We start from the raw sequence: 15,409 nt of genomic DNA on the forward strand, positions 1-15,409 counted from the left end.
GAAGAGAAGAGAAGAGAAGAGAGGAGAGGAGAGGAGAGGAGAGAAGAGAAGAGAAGAGAAGAGAAGAGAAGAGAGAAGAGAAGAGAGAAGAGAAGAGAAGAGAAGAGAAGAGAAGAGAAGAGAAGAGAAGAGAAGAGAAGAGAAGAGAAGAGAAGAGAAGAGAAGAGAAGAGAAGAGAAGAGAAGAGAAGAGAAGAGAAGAGAAGAGAAAGAGAGAAGTCAAAAACCCAGAGCTCCACTAAAACCCCTCATTATGGGTCCAGAAATACACAGGAGCACCTACATCCACAAGTAGCATTTTTAAGTTTCCCCTTTTGCAGGGTAAAAATGACTTGCACATTTTTGTTTCTCTTTGAACATGCTGTTGCCACAGGCACTGTTTCAGTTTCCTGCCAGTACCAAAAATGAGATGTTTTTCAAATACAAAGCTACATAAAATGCTACCTAAAGCCTTACCCAGACACCTAAACCAGCCCCCGTTGTTCACCAGCCTTAGCAGGCTTTGAGTAACGATGTTGTAGTTTATGTTCCTGATGATGTGCTTCTTGGTGCTTCTCAACAGTAACCATGGACAGCTGACAATTTTGTGGGTGAGAAAATATGTATCACACTGCTGCTCTGGCTCCTTTGCCGTCCGTTTTTGTAGTTGTGACTTTGAAAAGCAGCTCTGAAATTTGGTTCTAAGTGGCTTCAGCAGTTTCAGCATGTAGCATGAAGCCCACACGTGCTCAGGCTTGACATGCAGGAAAGACCACACAAATATGGATTATACATCCAGCAGGCAATCCCAGAGCAGCTCATCTCAGCACAGTCACCTTGTGAATCCTGCTCTGCCTTCCTGCTTTTTCTTCCCATGCTGTCCTCATCTAGTTTTTTGGATTTAGGGTGGTTTTCTGAAGGCTGATTTTAAAGCCCTGGGACTTTCAAGGGGGTGTGAGCTGTCAGACTCAAAGGTGGCTCTTTCACAGTGTGTGAAGTCTCCCATCAAAACCTGAAGTTATTTAAGTTGCTCTTCTCGACCACCAGTGGAAGCCTGTTATGTTGGCACACATCAGACAGTCCTGAAGTCACATCTGCCTGAAGCCAACTTAGCTGCAGCTGTTTAAAATAGCTCCTTTGTGCCTCATAACTTACAGAGATCAGAACTGCACTGCAGGCCTCGGGTGGTGCAATTCTGCATCAGATGCTACACACGCCTGTGCTCCTTCCAAAACATTGCAGAGGCTTCTGAAAGGTGCAGGGTGAAGATTTTCCTGCTTTGTGGTGGAGTCACAAAGCTCTTTCCGTCGAGAAGAAAAAAATCCATGTACAGTCATTTTTCACATGTTTCCATGAGATTTTTCACACCCCCGAGGCATCGCAGAGAGCGTGTGTCTGTGTGTGCGCCTGTGTGTGTACGTGCCTGTTGGGGGGAGGAAAAGGAGACGAGAAGTGGGCACTGAGTCAGAGATGTGATTTCCAGTTTATTGCTGGCAGATGGTTGTTTCAGCTTGTCCTCACGTCATTCATAGGAACGACCCAGCAGATGATCAAAGGATGGAACGATCTCTCTTTCTAGAGGCTGGCCATACCACGTGGTTCATGTTGGAGTTTCAGCAAGGACTGCTTGGGTTCAGTCCTGAACCCAGCTGCCCTGGCCACACTAACATTCCATCGGTTTTCCAACCACAAATACCCCTAACTGGCCCAGAGAAAGGCCTAAGAGGTTTGGGAGTGGGAAAGCAATTGTACTCCAGAACAAAGCCCAGGGTTAAAACACAAAGTATGTTCCATCTCTGGATGGCTGCAGGGAAACCTAGAGGCTGTGTGCAGGAGCACTGGAAAGTGGGAAAAGTGGCACGCAGATGTGAAGAGATGGTATCAGCCTCCTGTTAAATTCCTCTGACCCTGGGCTAGTCCAGTACCATCCATGCTGAGGTTTCAGGAGCTGGGACTGGCTTAAAAGTGCTTTTTTTCCCATGATATACTTGTGTAATGAGCAAGCAAAGTGGGACTGCAGCACCAGAGTAGTTCTCATTGCTGCACAGGCACCGGCACTAAGCAAAGCCTCTGACACGGAAGTGTTTCTTGGTACTAAAATCAGAAGAAAATTAATATACTCTTCTGCTGCATGATGTGTCCGGAGTGTACTTCCATTTTGATGAAATGTCATTCATCTAGCATGAAATAGAAGTGGTGTCTCTGCGTGGCCTGTTACCATATTTTGCCCCCTGTTCCTCTAGCAGGAGTGCCAAACAATGCTGCAGGAACAGCCCCACCCCAAAACACGGCAGTTCCCAGTGCAGGAGGGCAGCACATGCAGCATTCCACTCACGGGAGTCATGGACAGAGGCCAGGAGCACTCTCTGCTGCTGCAGTGGCTGCAGCCTCACTGATCCCCTTGGGCTGGGGAGAGTCCTGGGATGAGCCTGCCTCTGGTCCCAGGGGATGGTGGATTTGCCTTGGCTACCAGGCAAGGTGCTCCCAGAGCCTGGGGGCGGCAGGAAGGGTGCTGGGACATTCTCCAGGACCCTGCAAGAGCAGCCCTCAAACTGCTGGAACTCAGCAAAGATAAACAAGGCACCTCCTGGCCAAGTGGGAAGACTGATGGGACTAATACCCAGCAGGGTTTTAGGGCCTTGCACCCACATCAAATTCATTTTTTGAACAGAGAGTACTTTTCTCTAAGGTGCCAAATTTCAGGCCAAAACGGTTTGAAACACTTTGAAGCTGCTCTTGAGAACTGGACTTACCCTAAACAAAGTCATCCCTCCCCCCAGGTTAGCACCAGGCTATCTGTTCATCATTTATAACTGACCATTCAATCGTTTCCAGCAGCTACTCAAAGACTGACAACTTGATTCTACCTTGGACTTGCACCCAGGAGAAAGGAAGTAACACATTTAGTACAAATACTTTTTAAAAGATAGTAGAAGTTTCCTCCAGTGCTGGGGGAAGGGAAAAGAGCAAAGGAATATTTGTGTTCCTTTATTAACCATAGAAACAGAACCACTTTCCTGAGTCACCAGTTACAGTTCCCCATTAGGTGATCCACCGCAAATCGTCCCTTCCACAAGGCTGCCCCAGCCTCACCACACAACCACCAGGGCTCCTTCCCCCTCGGCCTCCACAGCACCTCTCCAGCTGTGCCTCATCTTTCTAATGATTAGAAATATTCCTGCTACCCTGGCTCCCATCAGTTCTCAACAGCTCTTGAATGGATCCTTTGAAATCCACTCTTCACTCTCCTCGCAGTCGGTGTTTCCGTGGATCAAGTCAGCCGTGATTTTTAGGTTCCTTTTGCTCTGTCCTGAACACCTTCACCTCATCTCTGTTCACCTCCTTCTTCCTGTGAATCCATGATTTGGAGGCAGAGCAGTTCATGGCATTCCACAGTAAACCAGAGCCATGAAGATGGGCTTCATTTTTATCTCCTTTCTTCCAGAAATAACTTATCCAAAATATTTCAGAGGTTTACTAACAGCACCAGGATTGAGGAGACAGAGAAATTAAATAAGTTGCATTTCTGATGTTTTGCACCTTAGATACAATTACGAGATTTGTATGAAGGTGATCCTGGTACCACTAAGAGAAACTGAATAAGTTTTTCTTTTAACAGAGCACAAGCAGAAGAGAGATATGGGAAAGAGTTGGTTCAAATCGCCCGAAAAGCCGGAGGACAAACAGAAATCAAGTAAGGGATTATTTTCTTTTTATTGCAAACAAAATTATTTTGAAATACATGTCAGACTCCTGTATTTTGCCTATGGATGGGGTCACAGCCACTCACTTCAGTGCATTACACAGCTCTTCACGATGTACAGGGAAAGTGGGGAAACACCACAGTCCTTCACAGTGGGATTCACAAAGTCTCTATTTGGAAACTGCCAGTAGGTCCTTTCCTGAGAATTTTTTTAATTTCAAGATTTTTCATGTTTAATATTTGCTTCCAAAAGCAGACTAAGTGATGGGGGAAAAAGAAGAAAGGAAAGGATTGTGAAATGTTTCAGGTGGTGGCTTGACAATTCTGGAAAGCTGATGAACACAACAGAAAAACATACAAAGACCCCAAAAATCAGCTTCTGCAGCAGGAAAAAGGGCGTAGCTTAGGAATACAAAATGTAAATCTCTTTGAAAGGACCTAATTTGAAATAATTCAGTGGAACTGCTGAAATACACTAAGATGCCATATATTTTTCTCTGTCCCCTCCATTACTCTCTTAAATTATGTATCAATTGTGTTGGGAGGGGAAGATAGATGTTGGAATGGAATTTAACTTAATAAACACTGCTGATAAACTGCTGCTATTATCGATGGCAGCAGCAATAATGAGACATTTTGTCATTATTGTAACAAGTCATAATACAGTAATAAGGTGGCAGAGGATGAAGATGTGGGGTCACAGAAGACAATTCTGAGAGAGAAGACCTCAATCTAAACACAAACCAGCTCTATTGATCCCTGGGGCCGGCTCCCTTCCTCCATCCCACACCTCATTTCTTAATTGCAGTCTCCTTTCCATGTTGGTTTATCACTCCCAGTGCTAGAGGTCTCCTGGCCGTATTTTATGGCTAAGGCTGACCCCAGAGCCTTGCCCTGCCATGGCAGGCAGGTGCCAGAAATCCCAGAGCACTGCTGTGACTCGGTGGTGGCACGGCCAGGCTGGCACAGACGCTGCTGAGCTCCGCCAAGTGCTGGGTAATGCCAGGAGAAGGTGCAAGGCTTTCCCTGCCAATGCTCCGGCTCTGCCTGGCCCCTGAGCAGCACCCAGGGGTCCCACAGTCCTTGCAGATGGCTTCTGCCTTCCTGGGGGCTCAGTTCACTGACCTAATTGGTGAAAAGAAGGAGAAGAGGAAATATTCTGAAATTAAAACATCAGATTAAGGATGGACGGGTTCTTCTCAACACAAAGGCTGAGATCAGCATTCCAGGATTAAAGAAAGGCTTCACCTCAACTCCTTTACTGGCAATACAGGGCAGGCAGAGGAAATTTGTTCAGCAAGAAGCAGCTTTGGCTGCCCCTCAGTGGCGTAGTGGACAATTCATGGGTCTGCCTTTTCCCAAGAGATTATGAGAGCTTGATTTAGAAGCAAAGCCAAGTCCCAGTGTTGGGATATGGATCCAAGTTCCCCTCAATTTGGGGGAAGTTTGGACTTGGGCCCAGCTCCACTTTGATCCAGCAATTTTACAGCTTGGCGTGGAGGGAAGGCTGAATACACGGACAAAGCTGTGCTGCAGAGGATTTAGTGTGTTTCCATCACCCACACCTGGTCAGGGAGAGACCAGCTCTGCACTGATGTTTTTGTCACAGCAAGCGTCTCACTGTGCCTGTCCTGAAGCAGAGAGGACACTCAGCTCTCTCTCATCCAGTGTCCTCTGATTGTTTAAGCAATTACACAGACAGTGGAGGGCATTTGTCCAGGACAAACAAAAAATCAGAGAAAACCGAAGTCTGTCCAGGGCTGGAGCAACATAAGAAAATGCAGTGTTTGCTTTTGATGCCTTAAAATTGTTGGATTTTCTTTGTCTGTCTGTTCTCCACGGTGTGAAATTCCTGTTTGTTTATATGACACTGATTGCTGGCAGCAGTTCTGCCTCCAAGGTCAGTCCTTCAGGGAGACCTGAGGGAGGGAATCTGTGTACTCCCTGTAATAAGAAGAGCTTGAAATAACTGTGCTTCAACTGTCCCAGTGCATTTTTCCAAGTGTTTTCTCTTTATAGGACTCCCTATTATCGTCTAGCATACTAGGTCCTAATAGAATTACAAGCACCTGACAGGCTGAACAGGGCTGTTCACATCTTCAAATGCAGCTTTGGGTAGCAGTATTTCTTAAAGTCTAATGTATTTGTACCTAAAACTTCCATCTGACAATCACCAGAGAAGAAAAGTAGCTTCCAGGGGTTTTTTGCATAACATTTTTTAGACCTTCCTGTGCCATGCCATGTATGGCAGAGGAGCAGGAATTACTAATTTTAAATCACTCAGTCATTTTCTTGCTAATGCAAAATTATTATCCTCTAGTCTTAAATTTAGCCACCTCTTAAATATCTCAGATACAAAGGCTTTCTGTCACTTCTGGGAAATTATTTCACACCCCAGTAGTTCCCAATATCAGGAGGGTACCTGATACCCTCTCAAAAAATCAATAAAAGGAACATAAAAAATTCATCCACAACAAACACCCAAAACCCTCCACTATGAGAGGATTCCCAGAAGACCTTAAGAGAAACAACTACAGGCCGAGGCTGATATTTCAGCACAGTCAGGACAGGCACAAAACAAGGTGCAGGGAATGAGCACAGTGAGTAAATGCCAAGCACCAGAGCAGCCTGGAGAAGGTGATGGCACACTGCACCAGGCAGTGGCCATCGCTGCAGAAAACAGCTCTGCCCCAAGCCTCCCCTATACTTTAAAGGCTCTTACTTTTGAATAAAAGAAAAGAACAATTTCAACTTTTCTTTCAGGCTTGCTCCTTCTCCCCTCAAATTCTTTTCCAGCCGGAGAAACTTGCTGAACTCAGCTAAATGTATGAATAGATTCTACTGCCCTTTTTTGTTTGCTGACTCCAAAGGAAGATTGTAGGGAAAGCTTACTGGAATGTAACAGCAACTCCGGGACCACTGTCTCTTGATTTGGGAAAACTCCAGGTGACAGCAGCCGTCAGGATGTGTGTCCCTGGGCTGTTCCCTCCGCACGGCTCCAGCTCCTCTGCTGGAGAGCTTTGTCTGAAGCCTGGCAGGGACAGCTGCAGGCCAGGCACTTCAGTGTGAGCCCAGCAGTGACAGCAGTGACCTGGTGACAGACACACGTCGCGTGTCCACTGCGGCCTCCCCAGCCCAGAAACGCGAGAACTACTCTGACCTCAGAGCTGGTAGGGGACCAGGTCTGGGTGCTGCTGCTGGAGACGTGGGGTCAGAACTGGCTGTGGGGAGCCCACAGGTCTGAATGTGTCTGACAGCACCAAAACCAGCAAGGCAGACATGTTGCACCTTCTCTGTTTTTTTTTAAAGAAACAAGATGGGGTTTCTAAAAGAAGCTGGTGCTGGATGCCACTGACATAGCAAACAAATTTCTTTTTGTTTCTTGAGCTTCCAACTCAAGAAATAAAAGTTCCCTTTAGGTGCCACCAGCCAAAGGACACTGTCACTCCACGGTGCAGCTGCTTGTCCTTGCCAAAAGCACTGCAGCTGGTACAAACTCCTTCCCGTAGGGAGGGGAGGCTGCTCCTCCCAACTCATGGCACAGCTCTCACTCAGCAGTTGCTACAGGCCTTGGCAAGCTCATTCCAATGCACAGAAGGATGCACACACTTCGGTCTAAGACTGCAGGAAGGATCACACAGGCTCAGACTAAGCCCTTCAGCTTAACTTTCTGTCCCCAAGACCAGATCCCAAGGGAAGGGTAGGACAACAGGGCAAGCATATGAAGATATTTCTTCTAAACAATCTTCTCCCACAGCAATCCGTGAGTTCACAGGCTGCCACACCAGCAGCAGCTTCCTATGGAATAGCCTCCAGTGTTTCCTTCTTTTTCTTATTTAAAACCCTGAAACATTTTGGCATCCACTGGGTCAATAGGTCAAACCATGTATGCCTGTTATCCCACTTTTTGAACTAAAATACTAAATCTGCATCACCATTTCCTGGTCTCTACTTATAAAAGAAATTACAAAAAGGCGATGACAAACCTACAGCCATGGTTTCTTGGCAAATGACAGCTTATACCCATACCCAGCAGGGGAGAAAGAACGACAGGTTTTGAAGTTTAAACTGCAGTATTTGTACTCTCGGTGGGGCACACCTGGGAGAGGATGTAGAGAAACTGGGATTTGCAGCCAAGTTACAAACTGAGATCACAGTTGCAGCTGTCTGCTGGGAGTGTGCGCAGCAATGGTGCCTCTCACACCGGAGATGACTCTCAGCAGAGCTTGTGCCTTTAAGAGGAAACACCTTTCTGGCTGCAAGGTGCCTGGGAATTTCCATGCAGTGGCCTTGGGCAGCTCTTCAGCACAGCAACATGAAAGCAGAACATGCCACAGAGCCCAGTTCTCAGCTGCATGCTCAGCTCCAGCCAAACCAGGGCCTCTGGGAGCTCAGCTCTTCTGTAAAATGACTGATGTAAACACACGCTAGCCGGTTAAACTCTGCCAAGCTGACAACAGCTATTTTTGTCATTTGCTCTGCTTGTCTCTTCTCATGGATATGATTTCCTACGTTTTTCATCCTTTTCTCCCCACTACCGTTTCCTGAGGACCTCGGGAAAGGGCAGTTCCTTCAAGCCCATGCGTGCTCTGCTCTTCTCTGCAATGCCTGAAATAGAACATTTCAGTGAGTGTGAGGTGGGGGCAACTGTAATGAAATGCCAATTGCTGCTTCCTGTGGATAAAAATAGTGCGTCTGTCACTTAATATACAGAATCCTCTGTATTATTCCACACAAAGTAGGCATTTTTGAACTGGAGCTAAAAGTCAGTTTGGAAGGTCACATCCTTCCATGGTCGCCTATTCTCCACCCAAATGTTCTGAACTCACACAGAATTTATACTCTAGTACTTTGAACTTTCAGGACTCTGAAAATGGGCCTAAGCCTCTGCCTCAGTCCCTGTTAAATTTGAGCTAGATAAGCTCTCTGGTGATGAGGACAGGCATTTTTGAGCGGTGCTGCTCTCTTTCTGAGAGATGTGAGGAAATCTAGTTTTATGTTAAAGTTAACAAAATATGTTTTGACTGTTTTAACCTTTGACTTGGATGGCACAGCTCATTCTGGAGCCACAAAGGATCTAATTTGTTGTCTATGGGCACAGATTTACAGGGAGGAGAGGGAATGGGGAGATGTCTTCCTGTCTGCCCCCCTGCCCCAGTCAAGTCTGGGGTGACATCTCTGTGCTCCCAGTGACAAGCCCTGGTGTGATGACACAGCCCCTTCCCCTCAGCTGCTGCCACTCCTGACACATACCTGGAAATATCCCAGCAGCAGAACATGGGTGTGAACATCCCACAGCACAAAGGAAGCCATGAAACCACAAAATCCCCAGGCTGTCACTGAGCCCAGCCTGGTGCACAGTGCAGCCTCTGCAGCAGCCGATGTGACAACTCATGTGGTTCCACACCACAGCCCAGCTGGGACCTGGACACAAATCCTTCCAGCTGCTCTGAGGGGCGCTGCCTTTCTGTTTATAGCTCTTCTGAGAACAAGAAAACGTCCTGGCAAGATTCATTCTGCAGTGTTTTTGCCACACGCCCACTAAAGAATGTGAGACACTGCTGTGTGCCTGGCCTGGCACTGGGCTGGGACTCAGTTTCCTCCCTGTTGGAAGAGCACGGCTGCTCCCCCTTCATTTCTCTTTTGCAACACAGGCACAGTCCCAGGCGTGAATGATTTGAGACCGGATGATTTCGGACACGTGTCCCCACGCTTTGCCGCCACCACTGGGCCTCACAGAAGGGACTGCTGGTCAAACCCCACTGGGTGTTCCTGCGTGCCGGGAGGAAGGCAGACGTTAAGGGTGGCCTCAGAGGGGACCGGCACTGTGGGGGTTTCACAACTCTGCCCTCGGGATCCACGGTCCCAGAGCCTGCGGGGGGACGGGACTGCTGGGAACTCGGTAGGGTTCATCTGGCACACGCTCCTCTCAGTTTCACAAAAGGTATTTTTTAAAAATTACAAGAACAACTGAACATTGTAAATCTTACTAATGTCAAAATAGAAACCTACCGGAAAGGAAGGTGGGGTTATTTCAGACTTCTATTCACCAAGCAAAGGTAGAAAAGAAAGAAAATTTAAAACAATCTGTGGTTTTCCGGTTAGAGGAACCTGCTTTACCTTCCTGTGTGCAAGATATAAAGGAGCTCTCTAAATTACTCAGTTAACCCAGTGTCTAAAGGCAAAGTACTGTGGGAAAGTGCCCAAACTATCAAATTTAAAGTTGAAAAAATTTGAAGAGACAAAACAGTGTGGTGCAGCAGTGTGTGTGGTGAGGATATCTGTCACTGAAGCCCTGCCACTGACAGGGCTCTGCTAATTACATCTCTCGTGCCACCAAATTCAGCTCTTGATGGCTGTGAAGCGGGCAGACAGAGCAATTCCTGATGGTGCCCACAGCACAGAGGACTGCCCGGCGCAGCTCAGTGTTTCAGCGAAAACAGGGTCCAAAAACAAAGAGAGAGAGAAAGCATAAAAAGGCATGAACAGCCAAAGCAACGCGGTAAGAATATTGTAGCCACTAGATGGCAAAGCCCCCTCGAAGTTGCTGCAGCGGCTGTGGCACAGGCTCTGTTCTGGCTGTTCCCTCTTGCTCCACAGTCAGGCGCTCCTCTTTCCACCCAGAATTAATTTTGACAAATAGAATCTATCAATGTGCAACAGGGAGTCGTTTAACAAGCACACAGTAAATCTGTGTGCAGCCTTATTTTCAAGGAGACACCTGCGGGATTCTGCAGGGGGGGGTGCCCAAAGGGAGGGCAGGAGCTCTGTCTTTAAGCCAGAGTGGTTTGACAGTCTTCCAGAATGTATGTGCAAATCTCAGAAATGAACAATTAAAAACAAAACAAAAAAACAACCAAAAAAACCCACAAAAAACCCCCAAAAAACCTACAAAAAAACCCCCCAAAAACCAAAAAAGAAACAAAAAACCAAACGCAAATGGTGTCAAACTTTAGTGGTGCTTGAATTGTTTTTAACCCTAAGTTTTCTAATTTAGCCACAGGACAAACACAAAAAATCTGTTACTACCAGACTGTTAAGCAGCAGCATCTGCTGAGGGTAAAACACTCTCCCAGAGTGTCCAGGAGAGTTGGATGCCTCGGAGTAAAGCCCGTATCAATCCCACTAGAAAGCCTAACCCACCCAGAAGCAATAGGTAATAGGTGCTGTACATCCACACCGGCACAGACAAAACTAAAACTCATTCGTCTGTCAGCTACAGGAGTCACTTCCATTAAACCCTGTGAAACACTGAAATATTTCACTGATCTAATTAGAACGTCCAGGAGCAAATCCATAGCTCGGCTGCTGCAGCCCAGGAGTCGTTAAGGGAGTCCTGATGGATCCACAGGTCAAAATTTGATTGATCTATTCTCTCCCACATGTATAACTTGGCATGTTGACACATTTGCTGCCCCCTTAAGCCCTGTAAGGATGTAAGGATCCAATTCACCGACTTTAGAAAATTATTATAAAAATAAGGAAGGAAATGGCTTAAGTCTATTTCAATCCACTTGCACCAGTCAGCAGCCATGGAATTGGCTGGACAAATCCTTCACAGAAGGAGGAAAAGGCCATTAGAGACCATGCAGGGGACAAACTGATCCCTCTTTGGGTCATAGGCGGGTGCATTATTACACCAGAGACCCCCTTGGCCTACAGAGAGCCAGCGAAAAGGAGAACAGCTCCATGGGAGGCTTGTGGCCCTGAACTGCCCTGGGAGCTCAGGTGTCTGGAAACCAAAAAAGCAGCAAACTGCTTTTGTCCTTGATATGTACTGAGAAAGTGCTCATTTTCATTATTCACTAAAGCAATTTGGCCAGTTTCTGCAGAACTTGAATCACCAACAGAAAAGGGAAAAAAAAAATCTCACTGAAAGATAAATTAACACAGAATGCAAACACTATGCCCGGTTTGCAAGAGCCCTCTATTTTAAAAATTCCAGTATTTACCTGTTTCAGGAATGAAGCTGTTAGCACGTTCACCATCTCCTATTGGAAATCACTGACTGGAAAAGACAATTTTACTCCTTGTATATATTTATATTTTCAAAATAATCCATTAGATCTTTTAGGTGAGAAAAAGCTATCTCTGCTGCTGATATTCAACTTGGCTTTTAATGTCAGGCTTTTAATTAGCTGAAACTAATAATGCTTGTTTCCTTTGTGGTGTGAAAATTTAGTTTCCATCAAAATTTCACTAACTTTTTACAAAATAAACCTTCAAATGTGTAAGTATGGTTAGGAAAACACTTTAAAGTACTCAATCTGGAATGTTCTCCCCGGCTTATCTCAGGAGATTCACCACAATGTAATTGAAATATGAAAAAAACCCAAAACGAGAAACTCTTCTCTTCTGTCTAAAAGTCTTTTCCTTGTGTTTCCACAAACGTAGACCTGGGATGGGTTTCCAGGCGGTTTTTGCCGAGGACAGGCCCAGCCTTTCCCCTCGCTTGTGCTTTTTCCTTATGCCTGGCAAGGCAGCCTCAGTGCCGGGAGAGCAAGCTTTGATCAGCACGCAGATGTCCAGCCCAGATGAGCACAGGGCAGTCAGGATCCTTCCTGAGCCTCTCAACGCTCCTGAAGTGGCCCAAGGGATGCAGATTTCCCTGCCCATCTGTGGCTGCTCGTGGCTGGGAGTGAGAGCGGCCTCTCTCGGGCTCTCCAAGTAGCCAGGGAGATTTGGGGCTCTTCATTCAGCAGCTCTGCCCCGGCCTCCATGGAGACCCCAGAACCGATTCCTTCCAGGAGCTCTGGGACCTGAAGGGATCATCTCTAGATCTGAAAACTCCCGAGTCACACCCCAGCCCTGCCTCCTGTGTATGCAAACACCCTGCCAGCCTGCGGATTCAGAGCCAGAGGAATTGATGAAGTCGAAAATGCCTTTTGCACACCGTTTGCTCTCTCATCACATCTCTGCGGGTATCTCTGGTGCCTTCTAGGGGGGGCCCTGCCCTAGCCAAGGACATCGGTCTGTGGGTCCCTCTCACGTCCCGCTGAGCGATGGGGCCGCATCCAGCAGCTCTGTGCTGAGCAGCGCGGCCGGCTTTCCCGGCGCGGTTTGCTCCTCTTGCTGCCGGGCCCCGCGGGGATGGATGCTCGGCAGGGGCCGGGATTGTGTGCGGGAGGCAGGAGCCGGGATCGTGTGCGGGAGGCAGGAGCCGGGATTGTGTGCGGGAGGCGGGGGCCGGGATCGTGTGCGGGAGGCAGGAGCCGGGATCGTGTGCGGGAGGCAGGAGCCGGGATCGTGTGCGGGAGGCGGGGGCCGGGCCCCGCGGGGATGGATGCTCGGCGGGAGCCGGGATTGTGTGCGGGAGGCAGGGGCCGGGATTGTGTGCGGGAGACAGGGGCCGGGCCCCGCGGGAATGGATGCTCGGCGGGAGCCGGGATTGTGTGCGGGAGGCAGGGGCCGGGCCCCGCGGGGATGGATGCTCGGCAGGAGTCGGGATTGTGTGCGGGAGGCGGGGGCCGGGCCCCGCGGGGATGGATGCTCGGCAGGAGTCGGGATTGTGTGCGGGAGGCGGGGGCCGGGCCCCGCGGGGATGGATGCTCGGCGGGAGCCGGGATTGTGTGCGGGAGGCAGGGGCCGGGCCCCGCGGGGATGGATGCTCGGCGGGAGCCGGGATTGTGTGCGGGAGGCGGGGGCCGGGCCCCGCGGGGATGGATGCTCGGCGGGAGCCGGGATTGTGTGCGGGAGGCAGGGGCCGGGCCCCGCGGGGATGGATGCTCGGCGGGAGCCGGGATTGTGTGCGGGAGGCGGGGGCCGGGCCCCGCGGGGATGGATGCTCGGCAGGAGTCGGGATTGTGTGCGGGAGGCAGGAGCCGGGATTGTGTGCGGGAGGCAGGAGCCGGGGCTGTGTGCGGGAGGCGGGGGCCGGGCCCCGCGGGGATGGATGCTCGGCAGGCGCGGTGCGGGCGCTGCTGCGGCGCAGGACGGGGCACCGAGGACGGGAATGGGGCCGCATGCAGCGCTCCACCCTTCGGGTTACTTCACCCTTCAGGTTTCGCTCCACCCTTCAGGCTACTGCTCCAAAAACCCCCATTTCCCCCGGCCGCCGGCGTTTCATTCGTATCTACCTGCGAGGTGCAAGACGAGAGAAACGGCCGTAAACGTTCCGGGTCACAAATACAGCGAGGCTGAGGCTGAGCGTGCACCGAAGGAGTGGTGCAATTCCCTGCTTCATGGAGCATTTTATTGTGTTTCCTCATGGTAACAGATTGATGCCGTGGTGCTTGTTAGCGTGGTCAGCTTTTATTATGAGGCCGTTAAGGCTTTTATCTCTATGTGGAACTCGGAGTTTCTGAGAAGTTTTTTCCCTGGATTCACAACCCACCCTTAGAAGCCAATCCTAATAAAGTGTCTTGTTTCTGCCCCACAGCACACTGAAGGCAGCATTTGAGATGCTCAAGCAACGTGAGTATTTCCCTGTTCCCTTCTGACCTGGGGAACACAGGCACCCAATGTGCTCATCCTGTTCTCCACACCATTCCTAGCTTCTCTTCCACAGCCTGAAGTGTAAAGAGGGGAGAAAATGGATGCCTACTCAATCTGGTGACAAAGAAAACGGCTAGTTCTTCAAGTAAATTTTATCTGGGTCAGGTCACAAGATATGAACTCCGTTCCCTCTTCTGCATGCCACTGGCACCAAACCAACTTCCTAAATGTGCCCAAGGCCCAAAGAAACCCTTTGACACACAAAATGCAGCACCATGAGAGCCAGTAGGACACTGTACCTGGTCACTGGCTCCTGCTGTTTACACCAAAACTCCCTCTTGAAAAGCAGCTGCTGGACTGACTGAGGTATTTTTAGGGCCTGGGTAGGGGAGCTCAGCATTTCTGGGAAATGCAGAGTTTCCATTTCAGAGGCACTGAAGCTGACAAATGCAGAGCAGTTCCCAGCCATTTCAAACAGCACCAGCCAGGTGCTCTGAAATTCAATCCATCCTGGCTGATCCTTGGAAATTCTCAGTGTGCAGCCTCATCTAATGACTGGCCACTGCTGGCAGCAGCTCCCGAGAGCAGCGACAGCACAGCCAGGGCAAAGCGCGCACAGGGATGACAGAGGCCACAGCTCCTGAGCCCCAGTCCCAAAGGAAAGGGGAGCAGCTGGGGGAAAAGGGGCCATGAAGAAACTCACTCTGTTCTTGAGCCCTCAGCAATGTCCGTGCATGCAGAAACACAAGGGAGACCTTTTGAAAGGCTGCCCTTGCTTGTGACAACTCATAGGACAGCCACGTCACAGAAACATCTCCTAAAAAATGTGACTTTATCTTTAAAGACCTTGCCACTGACTGAATATGAATTCTGGTTCGCTTTAGAAATTGAAAGTGTTGGAAACTCTCATATCCAGCTGGCAGTAATGCTGAAGGAAGAACTGAAAGGAATAGAGGAGTTCCGAGAAAGGCAGAAGGAGCAAAGAAAAAAGGTGAGAAAGCAGAGAAATGTTGAAACAGATTGGGTCAATGGTCTGTGCTGATGACCTGTCTCCAGCCATAGGCTGGGAATTTTGCAAAAGAAGATAAAGTATTACCAGCATGCCCTGTTCCCTCTATAGATGAGACTGTGGAACAAAAATCTCTTTCTGTTCCCAGCTGGAAATAAAGTAGTGCTCTGAACTCAGGAGCCAGAGGCTTTAGTCCCTTTTACTCTCTCTGGTGTTCCTGCAGATGCTGTTATTATTATTTCTGTAAGAACTTAATCCTTCCTTTTCTCTCTTTTTATACCTTTG

At 48.8% G+C, this 15,409-nt stretch overlaps 1 protein-coding gene across 1 annotated transcript in view; it reads left to right on the top strand.

Annotated features, from left to right (window-relative positions):
* The window catches only part of PSTPIP1 (proline-serine-threonine phosphatase interacting protein 1), a 50,403-nt gene that overhangs the window by 16,464 nt on the left and 18,530 nt on the right, over positions 1 to 15,409 (top strand). Inside the window, exons 3-5 of the mRNA XM_066195960.1 lie at positions 3,598 to 3,672; positions 14,060 to 14,094; positions 15,000 to 15,106. Of these exons, the coding sequence (XP_066052057.1) occupies positions 3,598 to 3,672; positions 14,060 to 14,094; positions 15,000 to 15,106 (217 nt within the window). The remainder of the gene's footprint in view (positions 1 to 3,597; positions 3,673 to 14,059; positions 14,095 to 14,999; positions 15,107 to 15,409) is intronic.

This window comes from Chamaea fasciata, unplaced genomic scaffold (genome assembly GCF_029207755.1).
Source record: "Chamaea fasciata isolate MVZ Bird 193981 ecotype frontalis unplaced genomic scaffold, bChaFas1.0.hap1 SCAF_14, whole genome shotgun sequence".
NCBI lineage: Eukaryota > Metazoa > Chordata > Aves > Passeriformes > Sylviidae > Chamaea > Chamaea fasciata.